The sequence below is a fragment of the Solenopsis invicta genome, chromosome 16 (genome assembly GCF_016802725.1).
Source record: "Solenopsis invicta isolate M01_SB chromosome 16, UNIL_Sinv_3.0, whole genome shotgun sequence".
Taxonomy (NCBI): domain Eukaryota; kingdom Metazoa; phylum Arthropoda; class Insecta; order Hymenoptera; family Formicidae; genus Solenopsis; species Solenopsis invicta.
This window is the reverse complement of record NC_052679.1, coordinates 9,833,241-9,853,846: the sequence shown is the minus strand read 5'-3', so window position 1 is coordinate 9,853,846 and position 20,606 is coordinate 9,833,241. Positions and strand designations below refer to the sequence as shown.

At 30.0% G+C, this 20,606-nt stretch overlaps 1 protein-coding gene across 14 annotated transcripts in view; it reads right to left on the bottom strand.

Moving 5' to 3' along the window:
* LOC105193606 (protein TANC2) overlaps window positions 1-20,606 on the bottom strand; it is a 160,432-nt gene that overhangs the window by 38,362 nt on the left and 101,464 nt on the right. For 12 of the 14 annotated variants that reach the window (XM_039458190.1, XM_039458189.1, XM_039458177.1 and 9 more), the window contains 2 exons: window positions 20,427-20,570; window positions 20,165-20,305 (listed from right to left, as the gene is read on the bottom strand). In XM_039458190.1, the coding sequence (XP_039314124.1) occupies window positions 20,165-20,305; window positions 20,427-20,570 (285 nt within the window). The remainder of the gene's footprint in view (window positions 1-20,164; window positions 20,306-20,426; window positions 20,571-20,606) is intronic. The other 2 variants (XM_039458187.1, XM_039458188.1) reach the window with 1 other exon arrangement.

Sequence of the window (20,606 nt, the reverse complement as noted above, 5' to 3'; positions counted from 1 at the left end):
ATCACTTTGTCCTCCTTTTTCGTCGTTACTTGAGCAGGACCACGATTTGGCAGGTTATCAATGTTTTTTTACATCGGAATAGCGTTTCACATACTTACTTACAAATGTCTTTGACTTTTTCATGTATTTTGCAACCGGTCCATATGACATTTTTAGTCCTTTTGGATGCAAACTAAAAAAATACGGCTTCGTAACGTAATGCGTACGCCACACTCATAGTAAAATATGTCCATTTGGGACTAAGATCAAACGACAATTGAGATTTTCTTTTCAAAGCATCTTGGAGGAGGTATCCCTCTATCTGATCGCGTTCGAATCACTCCTCTAACAGTTTCCGTTTTGCCGCACACGCTCTTATCAAACAGACTGTATATAACGATTAATATCTTGCTAAGAATAATAAAAATTAATTATAATTGATAAATGTAGCTATTATTGAAAAAAAGAATTGGCACTGCGAGGTTTTGAACACCTCTGTTCACGCGGCCGCTGAGGACAAAATAAAAGGCGCGCCTTAGTATCCTCAGCCACCGTGCTTCACGCTTTAATCTACTGTGCAATAGTATTTAACGTACCGCGCGGGGAATATTAAACTTCACATGCAAATTTCTCTAAAACAAAGGCCTATGCACTTAAACGCTCTTACTTTTTATACCCTCTATCCCCCCTTTCGAATAAACTAAGGTTTATCTGATTCCGTGTTTTACAATTCGTAACATCTCCTTGTAAGTCTGCTAGCATCTTGTTGCTTTCGCTGACTTGACAATTTTTTTACGAAAAAAATATTTATTTTAGTACTGTAAAAAACAGTTTTTTTAACATTAAATAAAATAAAAATGTTTTTTAAATTAAAAAAATTTTAGAATTTTTCTTAAAAATTTTTTCCGGAAATTTCCAAGCAATTACCCATCCAAGTCGTAATCGTAGAAAAATATAATTTTATATATGTTTATATAAATAATATGCTTTAATTATATGTTTCATCTTTTCAATGACATATATTGACTCGATATACTATACATAAATTAACACAAAATATTCTGAGATCATCACCAAGCATCAGTTTGCAACAGTCTTACAAGTCAAGTAACGTTCGCCGAGGTTACGACTTAGATGATGGGTAGCCGCTTGAAAATTTCGAAAAAAAATTCTTGAGAAAAATTACCAATTTTTGTTACTTTAAATAATATCTTTTTTTATTTAACACACTGAAAGAAAACTGTTTTTTACAGTATTAAAATAAATATTTGTAAATAATTTTTTTTGAAAAGGTATTGAAAATTATATCCATTTTAGGTCCTTTTTTGAATGTTTAATGGATGTCTGAAATTGTGCAAGACGGACGTTCATAAGGCATCCTATGGACGTCCGTCGGAACATATTCGGATATCCTATGGACATCCCAATATCCAACGTTGGACGTCCATGTGCTATCTGGGCTTATTTGCATACGTGATGGCTTGTTTATTTATTTTTTTTTTTTTTATAAGGTATCTAAAATACTGAATATCAATATTATGTATAGGAACTTTTTTGTAGATGATATCATAAATTTGTTTTGTAAGTAATTTTTTTTAAATACTATTTTTGTATAATTATTATTTCAGAAAATATAAAAAAACCCATATAATTCTTAAGATGACAGCTTCAACATGTCCGATCGCTAAAAAATTTCTTCAGATTCGTTTTCAATGATAAAAAAACCTAAGTTTCAAAAAATGGATGAGGGAATATTCTGAAAATTTATGTTTTTTAAATTTGCATTTATTCAAAGGTTTCCAATTTTGTAGTATTTAGTAATATTAAAAAGTAGAATATCTATTAAACTAGCATTCTCCCTTCTCGTAAAAGAATCATCAAATTTACGTCAAAATTAAGTGCTTTTTATGTGTAAATTATGCGTTATACTTCCAATTTTTGTGTTCGAGCGGTTTAAAGTGGAAATGCTGAGAAAGAGTGCTGTCAAGTCAGCACCCTCTCTGTCCTCGTTATAATTATTTATAAAATCAAGAAGTTAATATAAAAGAAGTACTTTTTATGTGTTTTCAAAAGAATTGATGCATATGTGATACATTCGAAGATGTATGCTAATAAATTTCGATATGTATACCATTCGATACCATCGATACAATACAAGAATAAAATGCTAATTAAAATATAAATATCAGAATTAGCCATGACTCAAAATATTTCTCTGTTAATGTGCTTTTCAAATATGCATAACGAGATTTTGATACTCTTTACCTTTAACCTACAAATCATTTTGAAGTAAGCAGCTACCTATCTTGTAAGCAGAAACCCGGATTAATCCGGAACTGGAACCAATAACTGATTCCATAATTCTTTTTTTAGTTGAATAAAATATATAAACTATCAAAATTTTATAAACTTGATAATATCGAAATCATAATCAAACCGACAAAATTATACAGTTCAATACTTTTTTGAGATCTAAATAAACGAAGTGTTTTCCGTCGGATTTTTGATTAAAAATAATTCCGGCAATAAAATTGGCCTATCATGTTAAGTTTCCGAGAAAATTAAGAATAAATGTTCTAAAATTAGTGGCATATTTACCATGTTTTCGACCAAAACAAATTCTTTTTTTCAATTTTATTTAGGTCACTTTAAAGTATCTTTTAAATATAATATGAATTTATATTTTTTGCGATACGAATTTTTTTCTCATATGCACAATTAATATATTATGAATCATGAAATTAAACAGATAATTATTTATAGAAACCTGATAGAACAATTTCGCCGCAGGATTTTTCTACGACCAAAAGTTTATTGGAAAATATTTTATTAATCAGATTTCTTCTAAAAAGTCTGTTTTCGTAAAATTGCCGAACCAGCAGAAACAAATTTTGTGCAGAGCATGCTAAGGTAAATGTCCCAGTGTCCGACTATAATAAAGAAACAGTTATTATCTAATATTTATAAATATAAATCTTAATAAATACTTTTTTAAAAATCATTAATATATTACGCTTATACAGGGTGTCCCAGAAATAGAAAACTAGCCGCTTTGAAGATGTAGAGGCGATTAGAGAAAACAGAAAGTCATATACCATTTTGCAATATTCGTTATAATTATAGAGTTATAAAATAAAATATTTGAGCTAATGTGAGGTGATGCCACGCCATAAGACGGTTCATTTCGCCTAGCTCGGCGGCGCGGCGGCGAGAGAAAGATGAAACGTCGCTGTCTGATTTGGCACGGCGCGCAGTGTTCTCAGATGGGATGGGATTTTTGTGCATGTGCAAGAATATTCACGCAAAAACATCACTTAATTTCACTATTAAAAGATTCTAAAATTGTGCAAGATATTAAATTAATTAGACCAATTAACAAGGGTACTTATACTACTCATTAATACTTTTATTTAATGAAAGTAAATACTTTACTGATGCTGAATCTAGCGCGCATGCGCTAAAATTCCGTCCCATCTGAAAACTGACGGCGCGTCGTCCTACGATGCGGCATCACCGCACATTGGCTCAGACGTTTTATTTTATAACTCTATAATTATAGCAAATATCGCAAACTGATATAAGATCTTGTAGTTTTCTTTAATCGCCTCTAAATCCCTAAAGCGGTTCCCCATTTCTGGGACACTCTGTATATACTAAAAATTTAGAGTTGTTGAGTAATATTTACTTAGTAATAATTAATGGAATGAGCTGTGGTATATTATATGAGATAATTGACTTTAATCCTTAATCATTTTATTAAGAGCAAGTGATTTACATAACACAGAAAAGTCCTTTTAATTTTAAAAGAAATATTTTAATACTTTAATTAAAAATTATTCTTTGAGTATATTCTATATTGTTTTTTATTTAATTGTATATATAAATATTTTAATACCCGATTATACTGGTATTAGCTACACTTAAGGATGTCCGAATGTTTAATAGCCTAAATTTATAACGTTATAAATTAGTAAGTAAAATATTAATAAAGTTTATTTTATTGATCAACATTTGTTGTACTTTTGTACTTAATTCGTTCAAAATATTTCAAGTATTTTTCATTAATGCAAGTAATCATTCAATAATTATTTTTTTGTTGACAATTTAATTGTACTAGTACAATTGAATTGTCAACAGCTGTTTCTCATGGGTTTGCGATTTTCCACGTGAAGTGAGATATACTACTCTCTGTTTACAGGGCAAGATCTATAATTATATTAGGAGTATAAATAAGTTTCCGCCGTTTCACAAAAAATGGCGCCACTAGTATGTTATGGTTGAAATTGTTGTAAAATGTTATATCGTAAGGTTGGACATCTGGCAACAACATAACCTTAAAATATTAGCGATTTTGTATCAGCATCATATATCTTTTTTCGTGCAAAAATGTCGAGTTTTGAGCCGAATAAGCGTCATTTGCGGGAGCTTTTGATTTGCTTCTTTAATTTGAAGAAATCTGCAGCCAAGGCGCATCGATTGCTTGTAGAAGCATATGGTGAGGCTGCCTTAAGTGAGAGAAGTTGCCGTGAGTCACAAGTTTAAGAACTGTGAATTTGACGTCGAAGACAAAGAACGTAGCGGAAAGCCAAAAGTGTACGAAGACGCGGAATTGGAAACATTATTAGATGAAGATTCGTGCCAAACGCAAGAAGCACTTGCACTTACATTAGGAGTGACTCAACCAGCAATTTCACATCGCTTAAAATCATTGGAAATGATTCAAAAACAAGGAAACTGAGTTCCATATAAACTGAAGCCGAGAAACGTTGAACGCCGATTTTTCACATGTGAAATGCTGCTTGCCAGGCATAAACGAAAGGGTTTTTTGCATCGTATAGTCACTGGTGATGAAAAATGGATCCACTACGACAACCCAAAGAAGAAGAAATCATGGGGATCACCTGGCCATACTTCAACATCGACAGCCAAGCCGAACATTCATGGAAAAAAGCTCATGTTGTGTATTTGGTGGGATCAGCTTGGTGTCGTGTATTATGAGTTGCTCAAACCGAATGAAACCATTACTGGGGCTCTCTACCGAACACAATTGATGAGATTGAGCCGAGTACTCAAGGAAAAACGTGCCCACTACTACTCCAGACACGACAAAGTTATTCTTCTGCATGATAATGCTCGTCCACATGTTGCGGCGCCGGTCAAAACCTACCTGGAAACACTCAATTGGGAAGTTTTACCCCACCCGTCGTATTCACCAGACATTGCTCCTTCTGATTACTACCTGTTTCGATCGATGGCGCATGGCCTATCTGAGCAACACTTCACATCATATGAAGATACAAAAAATTGGGTCGATTTGTGGATAGCTTCAAAAGATAAAGCATTCTTCCGACGCGGTATCCGTATGCTGCCAGAAAGATGGGAAAAAGTAGTGGCTAGCGATGGACAATATTTTATTTTTTTGTTAAACCATAAGCGTATCTGAACCAAAATATTTATTTGATCTAAGTTCCTGCTTATAAGAATTAGAGGAATGAGCATCAAAATCTCATACATATTCCAAAAGCGCATAAATAAAAAAATATTTTGAGCGACGACTAATTCGATACTTGCATTTTTATAAGCATTTTACTCGAGTAAAGAAGGTGTATGTCCCAGCAAACAAAATTTAATTCAAACAAATTGAAAATTGCAATTCATTTTAACTTATTCGAGTTCACGCTTTAGAGTATTTTTGGATCCAAATGGACTTAAATAGATTGAAATATGAAATGTGCTAAAGTAGTAGAGAGATATTTTAACCGTTACTGTATCAATACAAATAACAATGCCTTCAACGGTCGCAGCTAAATCTTCGTGCTTGTATTGTTTGTGTGATTTTATATACTTTCCTTAAATTCAACGAATTGCGTGCCAAATTAATTTTCAGTCACAACACAGTTCTAAATTGAACAAGATTAAATAATATTACGTATTATTAAAATTGAAATTAATATTAAACCTTTCCTTCCCCCCCTGAAAAAACTGTAAAGGAATTATTGCGAAAAATTATTGCTGATATTTTTTGCAATTCCTTTACAGTTTTTTGGGGGAGGGGGAAAAGGTTAATATTAATTTTAATTTTAATAATACGTGATATTACTTAATCTTGTTCAATTTAGAACTGTGTTATGATTGAAAATTAATTCCGCACGCAGTTCGTTGAATTTGAGAAAAGTATATAAAATCACACAAACATGTACGAAGATCTAGCTGTGACCGTTAAAGGCATTCCCCATTCATATTCCCCATTAATTATTTTTGGATTCAAAAGAATTGAAATTTGAAATAAACTATTTATTATGATGAATTCGAATGTATTCATATCCATACTATAATATATTATTTTTGGATTCAAATGAATTCGAAAAAATTTGCAGCACAAATTCGAAAATGTTATAAAAAATTCATTTTTACCCATTTCAATTCATTTTCGTTTGCTGGGGCTTACTTCGGTTTGTCAATCAGAGGGAATGGGCATAAAAATATCGAACACTCAAGGGGGTCAATCATGTAATTTCACGTGGAACTTTTCACGTTTCACTTTTCACTTTTCACGTTTCACTTTTCACTTTTCATTTTTCACTCATAGAGAGTTCACGTGAATCTTTTCACGCACAGCGATTATGTATGAATAATGCGCGGAAATTTAGTTTACGTTCCGAAATTCACCATTAGAGACTCTGTCATTGCAACTATCAAGCGATCGTGAAAAAGGTTTCTATCTGCTTTTACAGTATAACTTTTACTGTAAAAATTTTGTTATATAAAAAAAAATTGTAAAAAAAATATTCATAAATAAATAGCAATATTTCTTATATTGCATAAACTTAATTTACAAATATAATATATATCACATTTATTTTTAATGATCCGTATATTGTAACAACTATTTTATTATGTAGTAATCTAATATTCAAAATTACATTGTAATTTAATTCAAACATTGTTTTTCAAAATTAATTTTAATTAATTTTATGTGTGCAAATTTTAAAGTAAATTAATTTCATTAGTCATTAAATTTAACTTTGTTTAATTAAAAAATATTGAATAATTTAGAATACGGACCTTGATCAAAACTGAATTCTCCGCTTACACATGTATTTTCCAAATTTATAAGTTATAAACACTTACATGATTGATTAATATTCTATTTCACAAGACGCACCTTTCTTATATCATTGTGTATCAAAACGCGTTTAAAGTATATTTTTATCTAAATTTGCATTTGATGAAACCTCATTCTATATAATTATCAAAATATCAATTTGTCAAATATAAATATCAAACCTAATTACATCACCAAAGCATTATTTTTATTTATGTATGTATTACTTTATCCTATCAACGCAATGCAATACCAAAAAGGTTAACCTTTTCAATAATACCTCTTCAAAGTGTTACCACACTGTTACCACACTTTCATTCTTATTTCAAAATACATACAATTTATTAATTCCTTAAATTTTCACCTTTTCACGGCTGATGGCGAAAAAGCACACGTGAAAAAGTTCACATTTCCGTTCATGAGTGAGTTACATGATTCCATGGAATCGTACAATGATCGTGCAGTTCACGTGAAACTTTTCACTTTTCACGTTTCCGCCCTAAGGGAAATGTTACATGATAGACCCCAAGGACTTTGATTCTGTCCATGGGGAAATTTTTCAAACTGAGAAGTCGCTATCTTTCTACATACTTACAATTCATGACTAACGTAACGACCAATAAACTCTAATCGTCACTTTAATCATAAACTGCAAATATGTAGAAAGTGGTGACTTCTCAGTTTGGAAAATTTCCCCATGGACAGAATCAAAGTCCTTGGGTGTACACTAGGTTCCATCGATGCCTTAACACATGAACTTGTACACGTGTCAAGGCATATCGATATGGTAAATTCGGCGTGTTCCGACTCAAGATATTTTTACATTTTATGCCCGTCTTCTGACGAAAATATTCAATTAAATTATTAACAACAATTTATCTCTTTTAGGTTTTAGTTAAATTTTTCTTAGATTAAAGTATATAATTAATTTTTAAGTCAAAATTAAATGTAATTGATTTATTTTAACAAAATTAATAAATATTGATAATAAATATAAATGTTATATTAAAATTTAAAAAATATATATATTTTTTACACGATTTTTAAATGCAATTTAAATGTTATTTAATTTAACTAATACTCTGTAGATGCTTAAATTTTTCAATCGATAGATTTTTCTATAAATTCAAGATAATGACATATAAGTAAAATAAATAAAATAAAAAATGAGGAAAAAATTATAGACAAATTAAAGAATTTAAATAAATGAATGAGAGGAATTAATAAGGTAATTTCAATATCAAAGATTAAGAAAATTAATCTAATTAAAAAAAATTGAATTCTGAAAGGTATTTGATTATTTAAAATAGAAATAATTTTTTAAAAATTAATGAAAGGCCTAGCGGAATAAGTATGGTGAAATTACTCCCACAGCTTTTCGAGTTGGCCTTCTTTCTATATGGAGACGTGTTTAAGATAGAGCGAAAAAACGATTTTTTTACATTTTCACAATTTTCTTAGTAACAAATCAAATAAAATTTTGAAAACTTCTGAAAAATCAATTACACTTAGATATTAATAAAAATATTTTTTACGTTTACTTTCGGTGCAAATTTCGATTTTTAAAAAATGAAAATAATTTTTAAACATTTTTTCACCGTGATTTCGTTGATTTACCACCTTGAAAAAATTACATGTATTATCTCTGTTCCCAAGTTCTACAAAATATATTTTTATCAGATTTTTTCAAAAAGTGCGCTACAATGAAAAAATTAAAATAACATTTTTCTTGTTAATTTTCTTCAAAAAATGAGCAAATAAATTGTTTTTACCAGCTCTTTAACGTTTTATTTGTCTCTAAAATTCAATATTGGAATGTTTTGCTGATCACAAATAGAAAGTTAGTAATAACTAAACAATTTTTTTAATTTTTATAATTCCATAACATAAGCATTTATTTCATATTTATGAAATAAAAACCTTATGTTATGGAATTATAAAAATTGAAAAATAGTTTAGCTATCACTAACTTTCAACTTGTGATCAGCAAAATATTTCAATATGAATTTTGTAGACAAATGAAACGTTAAAGAGCTGATAGAAATAATTTACCTGCTCATTTTGCGATAAAAATTGACAAAGAATATTATTATTTTAATTTATTTCATTGTGGCCTACTTTTTGAAACAAAAATCTGAAAAAATATTTTTTGTAGGAGTTAGGAACAGAGTTTCACATGTAATTTGTTAAGGTAGTCCATCAACGAAATCACAAAAAAAATGTTTAAATGTTATTTTCATTCTTTATAATCAAAATTTGCATCAAAAATAAATGTAAAAAATATTTTGATTAACGTCTAAGAGTAATATTATTAAGGTCCAAGTTAATTTCATATTTATGAATTAAAAACCTTATGTCATGGAATCATAAAAATTGAAAAATAGTTTAGAAAGAAGGCCAACTCGAAAAGCCGTGTGGAGGCACTTTTACCATACTTATTCCGCTAGGCCTTTTATTAATTTTTAAAAAATCATTTCAAGATCATGAAAAAACATCCCCATTTGAATGTGGATTTGATTCAATTTTAAATAATCAAATACCCAGAATTCAATTTCTTTTAATTAAATTAATTTTCTTAATCTTTGATATTGAAATTACTTTGTTAATTCCTCTTATTTATTTATTTAAATTTTTCAATTTGTTTATAATTTTATCTTTATTCTTTATTTTATTTATTTTATTTATATGTCTTTATCTTGAATTTATAGAAAAATCTATCGATTGAAAAATTTAAGCATTTACAGAGTATTAGTTAAATTAAATAACATTTAAATTGCATTTAAAAATCATATAAAATACATATATGTTTTAAAATTTAATATAACATTTATATTTATTATCAATATTTATTAATTTTTTTAAAGTAAACCAATTACATTTAATTTTGACTTAAAAATTGATTATATACTTTAATCTAAGAAAAATTAAACTAAAACCAAAAAGAGGTAAATTGTTGTTAATAATTTAATTGAATATAATCGTCAGGTATTGGTAAAAATTCCAGGTATGTCCAGATTTAAAATTATATACGATCGTATCAGGACATATCTGAACAAATCAGGTCTTAACTGACACAAAATTCATCCAAGTAAAAAATTAAATCTGATTATACACGCAATTCCAAGTTCATGGTATTTAGTTGGAGTTCCAGATATAAGTCTTATCCGTTTACATTCATAATTCCAAGTGCGTTTGAACAAGTATGAAATTTACGGCATAAAAGTTTACTAGTTTTTACATGGAAGTTCGGTAATCTGATTTATGTAAGGATTTCCGTGTTTAAATAAGTATAAGGATTTAGTATAAATTTCCTGTGAAAGATTGGTCTGTAATTGCATGTACATTAACGTATTCAATTGAAAATGAACAATATGCAGAATTCCAGACAGCGATATATGTACACGCCTTTACATGCAAACTCAGTGCTGATAGAGATTGGATGCAATATACAATTCCGCGTACAATACTTGTATGCGGTTATATTTGAAAATCCAAGGCTTTATAACTCGTAGATAATCCAGTACATCTTTTCGAAATTATGCAAAAGTGGTCAAAATTGCAAATTCGTGATTTGTACTAAATAGGTTTTTAAAATGGATTTCCGTACTGGATTATATTTGAAAATCCAAGGCTTGATAACTGGTAGATAATCCAGTATATCTTTACGAAATTATGCGAAAGTGGCCAAAATTGGAAATCCATGATTTGTACTAAATACGGTTTTAAAATGGATTTCCGTACTGGGTTATATTTGGAAATCCAAGGCTTGATCACTGGTAGGTAATCCAATACATCATCTTTTCGAAATTACGCAAACGTGGTCAAAATTGAAAATCCATGATTTGTTAAAATTGTTATAAACAATAGTCATAAACAAATTTTACAGGAAAACTGATTGCGTTAGTCCCGGTCTACAATTTATTTTGTAAGCCCTAAGCCGTAAGAAATTGACCAACCATGATCGATTATTTTCCTCATATTCAACTATAATTGGTCAATTTGGTCAATTTCTTACGGCTAAGGCTTATTTACTACATCTATTGACCGGGACTGAATCGATTGTATATATGAGAAAATTACTAAAGAAACAAATATGATGCTTTCTTAATTGTTATAGTAATTATATAATTGTTATAAACAAATTAGTTGCAAAATACATTTTTGCATCTAATTTGTTTTGCAACGTACTTTTTATGTAAATAATATTTTTTTTATATTTCGGTCTTATTTCCAATTGTTATTTTTTAATAATTTGTTTATAAAAATTGATATAAACAAATTATTAAAAATTAACTATAGAGGAAAACCGATTGTGCAAATCGATTCTACGAGAAAAAATATTAAAGAAACACATAATGCTTTCTAAATTGTCATAGTTGTTATAAACAAATTAGTTGCAAAATCGGTTTTTGCGACGTACTTTTTACGGTTTTATTTTTGCTTATGACTGTATGAGGCATCGGTAATGCAGAGATGTTAGTTGTGACTGTATGTAGTATCGGTAATGCGCGCGTCGCGGCTACTACGTCGATCATTGGTCGCTTGAGATCCGATTTCGAATAATCTCGATCCATTGATACAAACCATGTATCATTACGCGCGACCGGCGGATTACGCGCACGAGAATGCGCATTGCGCAGCCATATGAAAAACAAATGTTACCTAATAAAATTAAACCAAGGATAATTGCAAATGTAATGCTAAAGAGTGGTACATCAGAGCCGAAAAAATCTAATGCGCTGGTATGTACATTCTTGTATAATATATTCATAACAATGTAATATTGGATGTTTAACTGATTTGTACGTTCAATTCATATTGTTCGGTAATTTCGTATGATGGTAAATAAATGACTTGATAAATATGAAACATTTTTCAATTTTAAAGAACACAGGATAAAATTTATGAATACATAATGTTATGTGATTTCAGAGTAATGAAACGCGAAAAATGCGGTGCAAACCGGTAAACAAGCAATTGTCTCTAGAAAAAAAATTGCAAGATTTACGTAAACTGTATGCTACGGAAAAAAAGAAAAGTGAGCAACTAGAAGCTGCTTTAGAGTCGGCCAAAGTTAAAATCAAAGACTTAAAATTGATGGATAATGAGCTCACGGGATTGAATATAAAATTATAAAAAACTGTAATTAGTTATGTAAAACAATTGACGAGTATGCTCGAAATTATTTTTCCAAAAAATTGTTTATAATTTTAAATTATTTTATGATTATTTTAAATTATTTCTTTTGCATAGATGGGGAAAATATGGTACCTCTAAAAAAAAATACCTCTCACACGAAAATATCATAAACGGTGTTCCAGCAGTGGGTTACATACGTGAACATGATAAGAAGGTGAGATAATTCTTTATAGTCACATGATGATCGTAAAAGTTGTTTTTACATCAGGAATATATATGGTGTATCGGAAAAAATATTTCTAACGTTCGCGTGAAAAATAAATAATTTCAGTCAACTAATGTATTTAAAATACAATAAAGCAAAAATTGAATTAAAACACTTCTTGTGCATTGCTTCAAACGTATTTGTACCATAATTACGAATTGCACATTATACAAAGTGTCTAAAAAAAAGGGTCACATATTTTGATAGCAGGTAGTATTGATCGAAACAAGAAGAAAAAGTCTAATTAACATGGGTCCTAAAACTAATATCTTCAAAGATACAAGCTATTTTGTTATTTGAGCTCTTTGTCATTTTCTTATTAGTTGTGTCATCTTTAAAATGTGTCTCCTGATATTTACATTTGGTTCGCAATAAATACTACAAGTCAAACGACATTGCGTAGGCCTTGACGAATGTGAGCAGCCCTAGTAAAGAAAAGAGTGTTGAGTAGTACTGTTGCTATACGAGAGTTCGTCAGTACGAGATTAATCGTCTGACTCGTCTCTCTTTGTTTATTTTATATTTTTTCAGACACCTAAAAAAAAGATATTCCCATTGTACCCCACTCTCTCCTACTCCTTTGTTCATTACATTCTAAAGATGACACAACTAATAAGAAAATGACAAAGAGCTCAAATAACAAAATAGCTTGTATCTTTGAAGATATTAGTTTTAGGATCCATGTTAATTAGACCTTTTCTTCTTGTTTTGATCAATATATACCTGCTATCAAAATATGTGACGCTTTTTTTTAGACACCCTGTATACTTGTATTACCTTAATTCTAAACTAATGCAGAATGTATTTAGTTTTCATTTCTTTTGTAATTCATGTTTTACAGATACATCTGGGCAAAGGAGTTTGGTTAGAAAAAACACATTATAATTTGTGTGTTTACAATTCGAGAAAATCATATCAATCATTTGTTAAGAATTTAGCACTTGCCATCTTTGGACCAGAATTGTTAAAAAACAGCAGTGTTACCGGCTCTGTATCACGGCGAATGCCAAACAAGGCAGCTTACCCCGCACTCTATTCTATTAAACTTACAGCCATTCACAGTAAGATTAATATGAACAAGTCATATTAACATTTTTTTTATACGTAAATGTTGAAATTGTTATATTACAGGTGTATTGCGATATCATATGAGCGCCAAACACGAAAGTGAAAATAAACTTGGAATGTCAAAATGTTGGGCGTTACATAGGAAATAAAATTGCGGATTTACGGCAATCTCCGCGACGATTGAAAGAAATAGAGCATGATACAATTGAAAAATGCGATGATGAAGAACAGGAAACATTGGAATCCATTTCTGAAAACGAAGAAAGTTTTGCATCCGATGATGAAACTGAGCTGCACAAAGACAATGAAAACCAAAACATCGCTGAGGCTAATCTCGAATACCAGGAGCAACAATTAGAAGAATACCAGAGTGAATTCGATCAAGAAGAAGATGCATACCGTACGCGCGTTTAATAAGTTTACTAACTTTAAATTATACACAAATGCATAAATTGATTGCTATTTTATGTACCGTCCTTTGCAATTCCTGTTTCTTTCCTTTTCGTTCTTTTTTTTCTTTTACAAGGAAGATCGTGACTATTGACACGTGGGGACAATTGAAAAAAAAAAAAAAACAGTATTTAATACATTACGGATATTTAACAATGTGTAGATCATAGCAATACCTTATAGTTGATAGGAAAGTATTTTTCTACTTATGCTCAGTCAAAAAAATTGTCGACACCAAGTTAATTTTTTTCTTTATCTCTTACGTACAGATATGTACAAATGTAAAATATCCTTCCTGTCCCTAAGTATAAGTCCCGTTTTCTCGTGTAAATTCTTATTCTCGTTCATCACGAAGACGTAAACACTCGTCGGATTACATCCCCAGATAATTTTTTTAAGACTGATTACAGTAAACTTTTAGAAGTAAGCTCTACTCAATCAAGAGTATTAATTACAAAAAATGATATAACGGGGAAACTGCAAATAACGATTTTTAAATTTATCGCTCGTGTTATTAATATATTTCCTTTTCTCTGTTTTCCCTTCGTGCCGAAAGTAAGTAAAAGATTTTGAAAAATTTATGTCGATCGTAGAGAAAAATCCAATGTTAAATGCAACGCGAATCATATTTTAAAATCATAAATTAGGATCAATGAACTGTGTGCGAAGTCGCGCCTTGTAAAACAATGGAAAAAACCAAGAACGCACTTTGTGTCTTTTGTGATTACATATAAAAAAGCATTGTATAAATATTTAAATACATTAATGTATATGTTTCTTTACAAGCTCTCATTTATATTGCATGTTTAACATATTGTTGTGTCCGTTCGGCCGAACTTGAGAAACTGGCCGAAGGAAGATCTATCGATCAGATAGAAGAAGCGCGGCCGGCTTTTATTCTGTTCTGGACGCGCAGCTGTCAAGCGACATTTGGATAATTCCGCTTCCAGTAAATTGTATATAATTACTTAATTAAAGTCAGTGTTCTTTTGTACAAAAGAGGGAGTGTAGTTATTTCGTGCTGTGTGCTCGCGCGAGTGTTTTTGTGTGCTTGTCTGGTCGAGCATAACAATATAATACAATAGTTATAATAAATGTTTATGATTTGTTTAGTCTAAGATCATAAAAATATTTATAAAATATTTTGATAAATATTATATTGTGTGCTGTCTGAATTTTAAACGTTTAATACGTACATTAGATTAGCCTGAATTGTGTACGAAGCCCACATTTATATTTTCATGGAATTCCAAATATATCCTGTTTTGAACGTGATCGACGTCTAAAAACAGATTTGCACTCTGCTTGGATCTCCACGTTAATCCGCCTATCAGAACTCTTGCTCGTATAAACCGCATTAATGTAGTCCTGAAATTCCGGGTTTATCGAAAGAATTGGATCGACGTATATGCCGTGAATTACGTACGAAGCCCACATTTATATTTTCAGGGAATTCCAAGTATATCCTGTTTTGAACGTGATCGACGTATAATAACCAATTTGCACTGTGCTTGGATCTCCACGTTAATCCGCCTATCAGAACTTTTGCACATATGAACCGCATTAATGTAGTCCTGGAATTCCGGGTTAAAGAATTGGATCGACGTATATGATCCGTATTACATTGGACGTGAAATTCTAGATAAATGCTAAATCAAAACTGGCATAAATGCGTTTTTCAAGTTTTTCTACACTGGAAATACAGATATATCGGTATAAAAAACGGACACTTTTATCAAACATATCAGCATTTCCAGATAGGAGTTGAACTCGGATATACCTGGATTTTCAAATATATATTGGATAGAATGGGATTTGCATACAAGAGTTGATCTGGAACATATCTGGATTTCCAAATATATGTTGCACAGAATGGGATTTGCATACAAGAGTTAATCTGGGACATAGCTGGAATTCCAAATATTATATAGCTATACATGGATTTCACGTGCAAGAAACCGCATTTGAACCATTATGTCCCAAATCATATCTGGACATAACTGGAATTTTTAGCAGAAATATGACAAACATGAAATGTAAAAATATCTTGAGTCGGAAAACGCCGAATCTACCATATCGATATGCCTTGACATGCGTACAAGTTCATGTGTTAAGGCATCGGTAGAACCTAGTGTACATATTTCAAAAGCACATAAATACGAAAATATATTAAATTTACACCCAAAAAAAGTATTCTATTTATAAAGTGAAATTTCCTGTAATCCCATATTCTAAACAACAATCTTTATAGAAAGAGTATTCTTCTTCAAAAAATGTGAACTATTCATGAAAAATGTATTAGATAATATTCTAATATTATCTAATACATATTATAAGTTTTCCTCTTGTATTAAGAGGACCATATTTCAAATGGATACCATCTTGCATGTAATACGAAAAACAATGTGTGTCGCTGCGTGGCACTACCGTGACTGCCGCACGAGAAGACGCATTAACCTATAAGCTCTTTGTGAAAAGATCACAGAAGGGTGAAGAAAGAATAATCAAAGGGTTAGTAAGAATGTTCGCGCGGTACTCAAGACGCAAGTTTTATCCTGTTCAAATCAGCTTTACTTCAAATATAACTTTTCATTGACGATATCACAAGTGTACGATTAGGTCAATGTTAGTATATTAGGTTATTGTTCCAAAGATCTTAGGTTCGAATCCCGCCGACGCAGATGTGTTTTCAAAAATTTGTAAAATAATACGTAATTATAATTAATGAAATAGAATCTTATATGTGAAACAGTGAATACAAATATAAAGCTATAAGAATAACAAAGTCTGTTAAAAAAAAATTTTTTTGTTCTTGCAAACATTATGTGCTTGAATGTCCTGAACGTTAACCTGCCTATCAGAACTCTATATTAAAAAATATCCAATAGCAATAATAATATTATATAATCTGAATGCAAGAAGAAATTGATAGTGAAAACAAAATAAAGTTACTCTAACTGTAAAAATATTGTGCTTAGACAATTTTCTTGTTAATTTTAAAGGATTCCTCTTGAGATCGTATAGAAAAATAAAATCCTCTAAGATTTAACGGATTCAGCTAATATAATTTTTTTTTTTTTTCTTTTGGTATATGACCAATTTGATATGTGTACTTTAACTGGTACTTTACTCTTGTATAAATATACAGTGTCTTATAGAGCCCACAACGATGCTTAAGGATAAATTCTTGAGATTATTTTGAGATGAAAATCTTAATACAAAATTATTGACTTTACAATAGTTTTTAAATGAAAAGTATTTAATGTTGGCAACCCAAATCAAATTATCCAAAATGCGCGTGATCAGATATGGCATATCTCATTAGTAATGAAGATGTTCCTAAATATTTTTCATTATGATTTTCTAAATATGTACCTTCAACGATATACCATATTTAAGCATGTAAGTTTTAAACAATTTGATTTGCCCACTTCAAACTCTTCTCATTTAAAAACTATTGTAAACTCGACATTTTTGTATTATCCTATAAACAGAAATGAATTTAAATTGAACATTTGTAACTCATTTTAATTCATTTAAATATATTTTAAAGAATAGCAATTATGTCAATCTCATTTCATGGATCACAACGGCTTACATGATTCACATACCTTTCTTTGAATTGAAAGAATATGAATCTCACAGTTTCAATTCCACTGGTTTAACCTTCTAACACTATTTTTTTCGACTTAAATACTTTTAAAAAATTTTCATGTTATAAGAATATTATTAACAAAAGGTTCTATCTTTAGGTTTTTCTGAATATGTACAATATACTTTGACACATTTTAGTATTGTAAATAGAGTAATTATTACAACATGCACAATTGTAATAATACTTAAATACCACATGAATTTCTCAAAAATGTTCGGGTCGGAAAAACCCGAACACGATTATAAAAGTAAAATTTCAAGGAATTCTTAAACTTTAATTGGATTAAAATAAATTTAAAAAATCAAGAATTTGTGTTCGGTAATGGCCACAAATTTATATCCATTTCCATTTGCTAAAATTTCTACCTTAAAACAATCTCAGGAATTTAGTCTTGAGTGCTGTGATCTTTGCGAGAAACATGTATATCGTACTTTATTATCATATATCTTATTATTCGCAAGTCTCTTCAAATCTGTTATAGATTTACAAATACACCATTTTCGTAAAATAATAATTAAAACACATAAAAAGTTTAATTCTACTCTATAACTTTTTAATTTTATAAATAATTATGATAAAAAAGGTGCCGACTTGATGATAAGTCAGCATCTCCATTTTCAATCGCAATTTTTTGTTAAACCGTTGAACATAAAAATTGGGAATACAGTACATAATTAGTACATAAAAAATACTTAATTTTGACATAAATATTTTTTTGATTTTTGTAAGGAAGGTGCTAATTTATATAATAAACGTAAAAATTAAAAATTTAGTAAATTTAAAAAATAGGAACGTCTGATTTAATTTAGAATGACAACAAAAAATGTAAACACATTTACAAAAGATGTTAGAAGAAAAGAGAGGTAATATGGCACCTATTTTTATTTTATTGAATAACTTTGTTCATATTTTCTATTGAAACTCGAACGATTACATTCGCCAGAGTGTTGTTTGACAGATTCTAAACTCAAAGTAATGAAATATTTATTATTTAGAACGTGATTTATAAAAATTTACTGCATTGCATAATCGGTAGAAGAAAAAAAGTGGTTGTAATACGGCTATCCATAAACATAATTTAAAAAAATTAGTTTAGTTCAAAATAAATACAGTACCTTGTTACGAAATTATATATTTTTAGTTTTCCATTGTTTAGAATTTTTCTGATTTAGAATTTTTCTATGTTCAGAAGTTTTAAAAATAGCATTAAAAATTTCTCATTAAAAATATCATTTTATCCCTATTTAACATTAAACAACAAGCATAAAATGATGTCTCTAATGTTTCTAAACACCACTCTTTAGAATGACAATCGATTTATTGAAGAAATATTTTGATATAAAAATTTTGCTTAAAAAACCATATTAACAAAATTCCATGTTATTGTTTTAACTTTGTATAACTCGAAATGTATACGGCCGAATAAAAGTTAAATAACAAAAAAACACTCGAGTGTATGTACATACATACCTTCGTGTGATAATACACTCAGGTTTAAGAATAATGAGGAAATTAAAGGTTAAAAGGTGTACCTTGAAAAAGTTTAGAGGTGCTCAAAAGTAAGAATGCCTTATAACAATTGTCAGTCATTATGTATTAGCATCACTAAAAAACGGCGGGCTACTAAACGAATAACTCCATAAGTAATTGTTAAAATACATCACCTAATAGCGGAAATAATAAGTGTAGCCATATTGTCGACAATAGCCATAATACCCTCTTCTCCTTTACTTATATTTCATCATTTGTTTTAATAAAAAGGTATATGTAGAATCGTGATTCTGTTAAATGCAATAATATAAATTAACAAAATAATAATATAAATTTTAATAAAGAGTAATTGCAAATTGTGTGCTTAAAACATATAATACTGAAAAACGTATTGTATTGTTTTTTATGGTCTGAAAATGAGTGGAACATTGTTATGCGAGAGAGAAAGTTATAGTCCTATTTGTCTATATTAAGCAAGCATACCGTCCATGATTACAGTTTGAAGTTTGAGAAAGTTATCATAAATGTTTAGCGGATGTACGAAGAATTAGAATTTTAATTTTGTTATATGCATATTATTCTTATAACCTAAAATAAGAATACGTGAATACGAAAATACGTGACGTTTATTTTGCTTTTCTAAATATTTTGCAAATATTTGCAATGATAAGTCATCATAGCAATAATGATATCGGGGCATGCGCATTGCAGATAAATGGGATTCTACAGCTTTTTTTTTGTTTTGTACACATATAGATTTCATGTTTTGTACCTGTAATCCCCTTCCATGTATGTATGTTCTAAGATTATGTGTCATGCTTAAAAAAAAGACATTACAAAAAAAGAGGTGTTATCGGAAAGAAATATTTTTTTCAGCGCTAGTCATTGGCACTAATCAAACGTTCATGCTCGCACGCGTGAGAAGTCTTATTCCTCTATGTTTTTTGCAAACTCCAAGCAAACGTATTTCGTTAGATATGATATAACATTGGATTAGAAAAACTCTTCCTGCCTGCAACTTTATTCGACGAGCCGATAAGCTGATTTAGCCCATCGTTAGCTGTGCCTTGACTACTACTCCATAGAGACTTGATTTTTCCCAAAACAACGCCAGGCCATCTCGCTTTTCCTTCCAAGGACGATGTCATCCAAACTGTATACAGGCGTGCAATTTTTTTGGTGTATCAAGATAAACGACTCGAGTCGCGAAATTTTCTCTTCGTGAGAGAAGAGCAGTGTGAACTTACAGTTAATTTACGAAAGAAAGTTTGTACCTGACAATGTAGAAGGATTGTCATTTGCGACCGGGTCGGACAAAGATGCTGCGTGTCTCGAAGATCTCTGGACGGCAAAGGAGTTTCTGAGCATTTTTGGGCTGAGGAAAAATCTTCTTCGTTGATTCGATGGTGTGGGACAACCTGTGGCATCGATTTTATGTTTTGTCATATGTACTT